We start from the raw sequence: 9,156 nt of genomic DNA on the forward strand, positions 1-9,156 counted from the left end.
GTTTTTGGTTTTTTTTTAAAAAACCCCCCCCCCCCCCAATTTCATCATAAGTTATTACAATTTATGTTTTATTTATAAAAATGTATTTATAATCTATTTTTCTACACAGAATACCTTGTTTTTGTAAATTTTATGTACAAAGTATTTTATCTTTCTGAAAAATAAATAAAACATGTTCTCATTTCTTTAAACAGTGATATAGTTTCTGTTGTGTAAATAGAATGCATAATATAGATTTCCTTTGTTTGACCCATTTCTGCTTGCAACATGCTTTTAGCTTTTAAAACGTTTAAGAGAACAAGATGGGTAAACTGAACTGATTTTGACTATTGGAGAGCAAAGTGCACTGTAATAAAAAAAATCAAAATATTAATAATAACAACAATAATAAATATAGCTGCAAGCAGCAATTAGGGGGCCAGGCACAACAGAGGTCAAATGAAGAGCTAAGGAGCTGTCTTTAATTACTCGGTAAAGAAAAGGGAAGACTTAAGTTCCAACCCTGCTTCAACACACCTGTCTGATTAGCTGGTTCAGGTGTGTTTCTTTAGGGTTGAAGCTGAACTCTGGGTAAACCGTCGGACAAGTTTGAAAAAATAGATTTTTCAGAAAATTCTAAATTGCGAAAAATCTTGACCCATAGAAATGTACATTTTGATATTCATTTGGCACCGTATGAGCCAAGGAATCAGACGAAAAAAGAACTTTGCTTTTAAACCTTACGGTTCAAAAGTTATTAGCAGAAACATGAGTGCAAATTTGGTGGAGCTAGAGAGTTTGAGTCAGAGACTCCAAATTTGCTGTGAATAATGATGAGACTGTCCTCTGCGTCAAATTTCATAACTTTCCTGCAAGTGGTTCTATAAGATTCATTACAATACGTTACAGCATTTGTAAAATACAGCATTTTGCTACAAAATTCGAAATGGTCCACACTCGAAATGGCTGACATAGGAAAAGTGGGTATCGTTTGATTTGGTATGCTGCTCTGAATCTAACAAGATCAATCCTATGCTTTTTGGCCAAACTGTTCAGAAATTATAAACAAAAATGTCAATTTTGACCAGTAGGTGGTGCTCTGCCGAAACTACTCATGTGCCATCAGGTCATGCTTGGTATAACACAAGTTTGGTCAGAATTAGCTGAAGCGTTGCAAAGATATAGCCTCATGTCCATTTTTGCACACATTTTGTCAAATTCATTAACACACTTTAAAGAACGGTTTGGTCTATCAGAAATGACCCATAGAAATTTATATTTTAGTATGCATTTGACTCGGCATAAGCCAAGGAATCAGAGGAAAAAAGAATGTTGCTTAGATCTTACGGTTCAAACATTATTAGCAGAAAAGCAGAGTGCAAATTTGGCCTATTGGTGGTGCTAGAGAGTTTGAGATAGATACTCCAAATTTGCTATGGTTAATGATGAGACTGTCCTCTATCTGTGTGCCAAATTTCATAACTTTCCCACAAGCGGTTTTATGGGCTGCCATAGTCATCCAGAGTGGAAGAAAACGAAAACTAATGGATGCAAAAGGTGCTTTGCATCTAATAATAATAATGCTCTGATTTTGTCACACTAACAGACTGTTTAATTTAAGGCATTGTGATATAGAAATACTGATTAGAAGTATTACTGATTACTCACCCAAAAGTTATTTTGAAGAATATTGGTAACCAAACAGTTTTGGTTCCCATTACTGGAAGTCACAACATTCTGCAGAAGGACGAAATTCACTTGAATGGACCTTTAATATTCTGCTTTTTTTAGGTAGTAGTTCAGCACTTTGTGGTGTGTCTGTGTGTGTGTGCGTGTACTTGATGCTGTATGTTCAGAGTTTTGTTTCAAAAAGTGTCATAATTTGGAATCAATCACAATAGGATCAAACAAGAGTCCCCTAAGAATCTTAAAATAAAGTGAAAACCATCCTACAATATTTGATTCTTAAAGGGATAGCTTACCCAAAAAATAATATTCTGTCATTTAATCACATGTCTATTCAAACCTGTTTGACTGACTTTTGTGGATACAAAAGAAAATATTTTGAGAAATGTCTCAGAAAATCAAATTCCTTCAAAATATTGTTTGTGTTCCACAGAGGAAAGAAAGTCACAGAGGTTTGGAACATCATGAATATAAGTAAATTATGACACAAGTTTCATTTTTGGGTGAATTATCTCCTTAAAGGATTTGGGTTTGATTCCATTATTGATTTTCTAAATGGTTAATATTTTCAGTTCTATTTTTATTCGTTCAGGATTTCTTGACAAAAGTATGTTGGTAGTTGTCAAAGGCTACACTGAAACACATTTATTTACCTTATCTGTAAATGCCCAAGGAAATTTTTTTCCAAAAAGATTGGATCTAATTAAATGTAACCTTGGACCACAAAACCAGTCATAAGTTGCACAGGTATATTTGTAGCAATAGCCAACAATACATTTTATGGGTCAAAAATCATTAGGATATTAAGTAAAGATCAAGTTCCATTAAGTATATGAAATATATCAATAATTTATTATCATTAGTAATATGCATTGCTAAGACTTCATTTGGACAAATTTAAAGGCAATTTTCTCAAAAGAAATTTGTTTGCACCCTCAGATTCCAGATTTTCAAATAGTTGTATCGCGGCCAAATATTGTCCTATTTATTCATAAAGCTTATTCATTCAGCTTTCAGATGATGTATAAATCTCAATTAAAAAAAAATGACCCTTATGACTGGTTTTGTGGTCCAGGGTCACATAAGTAAATCAGCCTATAAAGTGTTCACTTCTATTATTGGTCTATTTTATGTGAGTATTGTATCTTGTGACATTCTTAAAAAAAAAAATTCACTATGGATTGAACTGAATGGCACTGTGGATAAATCATTTATGCCCACTTCCTATCTATTTTTTCATTAAAATTACTAATTTATTGTCAAATGTTTGAGGTTTTTATTACACAATAGTGAAGGTTCCCTGCTGTAAGTTCCTGTATTTGGTGTTGGCTCTAGTTTCATTTTGGTGTCATACGCATGGAAATGTCTGGTGTCATGAGTCTGGAGTGTTAGATATTGGTTAGCTCTTTAAAATGTGTCTTCTCATACTATGTGAATGCAAGTTAATACGTCATGGGTTATGAAATTACGTCGGTCCTGTTCAGGGACTTTTCTGACAGGTCTCCACTGAATATTTTGTGAATGTATTAAATCAATTCAGCCAGATTATTCTCAATGTCCTTAATGTGCCCTGATGGTTTATTTACTTTGTTGTTTCTGAGTAATGTACTACCTGTTACTTGACAGCAGATTTTGTTCACCAAGTCTGATGGGAAGCACAGCTGGGAATAGCATTTTCCAAGACCGAGAATCACTGCTCAGTACTGGACATTAGATTTATAAATTAAACATAATGAGCAAATATTTGACACTTCCCACTCTGAACCAATGCGTGTGAGTCTGGTCACATGTGACATCACTCACTGCAGTCTGACACATGACCAATCATTCAAAGGCCTGACATGGGACAAGTTATGAGTGGACGTAAACTTTATTTTCTGTTTCAGATCTTTTTAACAGCATATATCTATATCTCTCTCTACAGAAAAACATTACATGGTCATGCTGTAAGGTTTCTCACACTGGACTGAATCATGGTGGAGACTCGGGAGTGTTTTCCTTTTGGTTGTTTATTGAAATATCTGTTTACTTTGCTAGGATTGATATTGTTCCTGCTGGATATAGTGCTGGACATTGGGACTGTTGTGTCATTCTATCAGGATGGGGCCTATGTGTATATGGCAGTGATGATCGTCCTGCTGCTGGGCTCTTCGGTGTTGTTACAGGTGTTCAGCTGGCTCTGGTACTCTGATTCTCTGGAGAAGATTAAGAGTAAGGTGGAGAAATTTGCAGACCGGCATTTATTGATCAAACCATTCCACTTCCTGCAGCTCGGCGTCTACCTCAGGTTTGCTTCTCAATTTTCAGTCTCTTTAGCCTACTTTTAGAAAGAGTCCTTATTACAGAAATAAGAGTGCTTCATCATCATTCAGTCATCATGTATTTCCAAACCCATAAGACTTTTGTTAGTTTTCAAAATGACGAAGATGAAGATATTTTTAATGAAACCTCAGAGATTTTGGTGTTTCTATTCACTCAAGACTTGTCGCTTCAAAATGTTTATAAAGACAGTGTAATCTATATGAATCGAGCGGTTTAAAGTCTTTTGAAGAGACAAAATATGGAAGAAGCTTTCATGTGTGCAGTTGACACATTTCATCTTCCACAAGAACCAGCGAGTTTTGTTCTCGTGTATCATCAAAAATATCTTCATTTGTGTTTCAAAGTCTTTTGGGTTTGGAGTGGCATGTTGGTAAGTAAATGATGACAGATCCCTTCAATATTAACATTAAATCAAAATTGAATATAGCTATTTTCTTAATCCTTAATGTGAACAATTGATTTGGGTTGTCATTTAAAAACAAACTCTCAATAAATGCGAATGAGAACAGGTATGGAAACAGTCTGCAGTCAATATGTTTACACATACAAATAAACAAGTACTTCATAATGTAGAAAATCCAAACTGTGGGCTCACTGTTGGCTATTGTAAAGTTTTATTTTATTAAGTGTTGCTTAAATAAAAGCAAGTACCTTGTGTTCACAGGTATGCGGGGGTGATAGAGATCTCCACAACGGATTTTCTTCATCGCATTAATAATTTCAGAAAGGGTGTGTGGCATAGTATCAGAGACGATGTGGCTGTGAAACTGAAACATGATTTTCTGATGCTTCGTCTGTTTGAGGCGTTTTCTGAAAACACCCCACAACTCACTCTCATTTTGTCTAGAATCCTACAGAGAGGAGAGCTGGAGCTTATTACAGGTTTGTCTCAAATTCAGAACACTTTTTTACTTTCAGGTCATAATTCTCATGCATCTCTGAACCATTTAAATCGATAATTCATAGTTTTCAGTCATGTGACTGGCGTGGAGACCTGGAAGGCAAAACATCAAATTAGAATCCATAGAACTTCAGTACAGACCAGTCAAGTTTCCATTTGTTTCAAGCCACAATTTTTTTTATTATCATCTCTTAAAAGAAGAAAAACAAACTTGTAATCCATATACAGAACATCAGTGTAGTATTTTAACCACTAAAAATAGCAGGGCATTCTAAAAGGCTTAACATGGCTTAATGTTTTAAGACAGATGCATCCCAATGTGTGTACTTATGCACTATTCTATGCCATTTTTAGTATAATTAGTGTGAATGTGTATGATTAGTGTGATTTAGCATGATTAGTGAGTTCGCACTGAAAACTCCAAAAAGAAAATGTGGTGATATGGTAACAAGTCTTTATGAGTGAGTCATTGGTTCATTCACTCAACCAATTCATTCCAACCACTGATTCATTCAACAGCACAACTACTGTGTTTTGCTCAGAGCCTCGGCATTAGCATGACTGTGATTATAAACCTCACTCACATATTCATCTGATATTGTTTAATTACATACAATGCTTTTCTGTTTCAGGTTTAAAGATCCTCACATCAGCTGCTGGGATTGCCTTTAGCGTTACCTTGTACCACCGCAGCATGCATGTCTACAGTTCTCAAGGACGCAAGATGAGTTGGATCTCCACTGGTGTCTACTTCCTGTGGAACTTGTTGCTGATCATTCCCCGTGTAACTGCTCTGGCACTCTTCTGCAGTGTATTGCCATGCTACATCATAGCTCACTTCCTGTCCCTGTGGATGCTGCTGGTTTTCGTGGCCTGGAGCCAGAAAACAGATCATATGAAAAGTCCTGGTTGGGAATGGCTCTTCAGAGCTGCTGTTGGACTCATCTGGTACTTCAGCTGGTTTAATGTATCAAAAAAAGGAAGCATAAAAGTAAAGATGGTTCTGTATTATATTTTCATGGCTTTGGACACAATGATGCTGCTGGGCTTCTGGTGCAGGAAGGTTTTTGAGTATGCAGGCTGCTGGAGCTCCTTAAACCCTTGTATAGTGATCCCGACACTACTAGGTTTGTACGTCATTGGAATACTAGTGCAAATGATATACTACAGAACATTTCATCCCAAAATAGCTGAACCCAGTGAAGGGCAGTTTAGACAAGCTGCAACATATGACACAGACTTGACAGACTCGACAGTCTCATCCCTGGAAGATATAGCTGCAGCTCCTGCGCAGCCTCTCACTGGAGTCCTCAAGAGGAGCAGGACCATGGCTGATAATTTCTACTTCTAGTACTTGGTTGAACTTTTTGAAGATTCCCCCTCCCCCTTCATAATAAAGTTTGTATTTATAATTTATTTAAAATCACAGCAAACCACAGTGCCAGAACCACTGGATTTATAGTAAAACAGTATATTTCATTAACTGACATAATGTTAATATATTTTGATGTATGTTAATGTATAATGTATTTTTTTGATCTGGAAGAGTACTGGAAAGCAAAGTTGTACACAGAGCAATGTATTATGGTGTTGTCATGATTCAATGTTCAGAACCAAGTGACCTCATAGTCATGTTGACATTTTCCCTGATTTCCTAAAACTTGTGTTGCTCTGTTTATATCACACTAATAGATTGTTTCATTTAAGACACTGTGACATAAATGTTGATTAAAAGGATAGTTCACTTAAAAATAAAAATTCCATCATTATAGCCCCCCGTTACAGATGATTCTTGAGATTCGCCTTTGAGGGAGTGGCTTATCAATACACGGTCCTTCCCTTTGGACTGTCCCTAGCTCCTCGCACTTTTTACGAAGTGCATGGATGCGGCTCTCTCCCCGCTGAGACAGACGGGAATCCGCATTCTGAATTACCTCGACGACTGGCTCATTCTGGCCCAGTCGGAGGACGAGCTACTATCTCACAGATCCCTCCTCCTCAGCCACTGGCAAGCCAGCTTTCAGCCACTGGTCGAAAGAGGAAGGCCGGCTTCACATCAACTGCCTGGAAATGCTGGCAGTGTGTCTGGGCCATCGAATCTTTCTGCCAGACCTAAGGGGACACCACGTCTTAGTCCGCTCGGACAGCATGACGGTAGTGTCCTATATAAATCACCAGGGCAGTCTCCCCTCGAAGCGCCTCTTCGCACTAGTGGAGCGCCTCTTGGAATGGGCTCAGCTCAACTTGCGCTCACTGAGAGCAGCGCATATACCGGGCAGACTGAACCAAGGAGCAGACATGCTGTCTCTGAGCAACGTCCCCTCGGAGGAGAGGACGCTCCACCCTCAAACGGTTCAGAAAATCTGGGAGATCTTCGGCAGGGCAGAGGTCGACCTCTTCGCCTCAGAAGACAACTCTCATTGCCCAACTTACTTTTCGAAGGACAGGAATGCTTTGACCCATGACTGGCCTAACCTCCTCCTTTACGCTTTTCCCCCGATCGCTCTGATTCCACAGGTGATCAGGCGAGTCAGGAAACAGAGACGCAAGGTGCTGTTGGTGGCCCCGTTCCGGAGGAACCAGCACTGGTTTGCAGAGCTGTGCCGGCTGCTCTCGGCAGCCCCGTGGCCCATTCCTCTGAGACAGGACCTCCTCTCTCAGGCGAACAGAACGATATGGCACCCCCAGCCCGAGCTGTGGGCTTTGCACCTTTGGCCTCTCGATGGGAGCTTGCAAACCTCCCTGAGAACATGCTAAACACAATCTCTCAGGCTAGAGCACCATCTACAAGACGCCTCTACGCCCTTAAATGGTCTGTCTTCTCCGCCTGGTGTACAGCCCGCTTCGGAGCAAGACCAAGAGTTGAACTTACTCTGTCCCGTCAGGGCCTTGAAAGTCTATGTTGAGCGTTCAGCCCCGTTCAGGTGGTCGGATCAGCTATTCGTATGCTTTGGTGGCCGCACCAAGGGTTGTCCGGTTACAAAGCAGAGACTTTCCAAATGGATAATTGACACTATTATGCTAGCATACTCTTCTTTGGGCCTTCAATGCTCCATGGGAATAAGAGCCCACTCAACCAGAGGCGTTGCCTCTTCCTGGGCCGTGTGTCCATTGCAGAAATTTGTGCGGCGGCCAGCTGGGCCTCGCCGTCCACATTTGTCAGATTCTATAGTCTGGACATCCTGGCCTTACAGGCGCGGGTCCTTTCTGCATAGCAGGGCACTCTGTCATATGACAACCAGTGCTTGGCGTTTGCCTCCTTCATGTATGCTCTTGGCCCTCGGTGAGTTCCGAGGCTGTACTGAATTATTTCGGGACGATGATACAAGGCTGGGCCGACCTCTCCAAGTTTAGCCTTACTGGCTTCCCTGCAAAATACTTGGTCCCTCTGGGCCCTCTTGGGTTCTTAAGGCAAGTTCAAGTATTAGTCGTTCCTCTAGCATAGCACAGTGGGATTGTACTGGTTCCCCAAGCGTCTTAAAGAGACGCAGTACGAGTGAAGTATCGATAGGGAACGTACTCGGTTGCTAACGTAACCACGGTTCATACATTAAGCCTATAAATAAAAGATGAAGATATTTTAAATGAAACCTGAAAGTCAATCTGTTTACAAATCAAAATAAAACAAGTACTTCATAATGTAGAAAATCCAAACTGTGGGCTTATTGTTGCCAAGTTTTGTTGTATTAAGTGTTACTTGAGCAAGTACCTTGTGTTCACAGGTATGCGGGGGTGATAGAGACCTCCACAATGGATTTTCATCATCACACTAATAGTTTCAGAGAGGGTATGGCCATGTGCCTGAACCATGATCTTCAGATTCTTCGTCTATTTGAGACATTTTCTGAAAGTGCCCCACAACTCACACTCATGATGTCTATAATCCTACAGAGAGGAGAGCTGGGGCCTCATTTATAAAATACTGTGTAGAAAGAATCCTAAATTTGATTTTACGATCATTTCTCAAAGTGCGTATGTGTGATTCATAGAATGAACGTAAGCACAGAAAACATGCTTACGCCTCTCTTTTAGATGTGAAATCTATAAATTGCAATGATCTTGAAATTGTGCGCAGCTGAACAGTTTCAGATCTCCGCCCTGTAAACAATGTCTAATTGTTTAATGTCCTTGACTTATAAAAGAGCACCTGACAATGTCCAAATCTTTTACAAGCGGCAAGAATGGCTTATATTTCCAAAAACCTGCAGCACTCGGGCAAACAAAAGTGCGTACGTCTGCTCAGACCCTGACGTGGCGCTAAGCTCTTT

The 9,156-nt window shown here is 39.5% G+C and overlaps 1 protein-coding gene across 1 annotated transcript; it reads left to right on the top strand.

Annotated features, from left to right (window-relative positions):
- The first annotated feature begins 3,638 nt into the window (after positions 1 to 3,638).
- On the top strand, positions 3,639 to 6,262 carry LOC107702607 (XK-related protein 8-like). Its single transcript, XM_016504984.1, has 4 exons — positions 3,639 to 3,952; positions 4,652 to 4,869; positions 5,521 to 6,087; positions 6,145 to 6,262. The coding sequence occupies exons 1-4, from the start codon at positions 3,639 to 3,641 to the stop codon at positions 6,237 to 6,239; spliced, it is 1,194 nt and encodes a 397-aa protein (XP_016360470.1). The 3' UTR covers positions 6,240 to 6,262.
- Positions 6,263 to 9,156: the final 2,894 nt, after the last annotated feature.

The sequence above is a fragment of the Sinocyclocheilus anshuiensis genome, unplaced genomic scaffold, assembly GCF_001515605.1.
Source record: "Sinocyclocheilus anshuiensis isolate Anshui unplaced genomic scaffold, SAMN03320099.WGS_v1.1 scaffold1142, whole genome shotgun sequence".
Lineage (NCBI taxonomy): Eukaryota > Metazoa > Chordata > Actinopteri > Cypriniformes > Cyprinidae > Sinocyclocheilus > Sinocyclocheilus anshuiensis.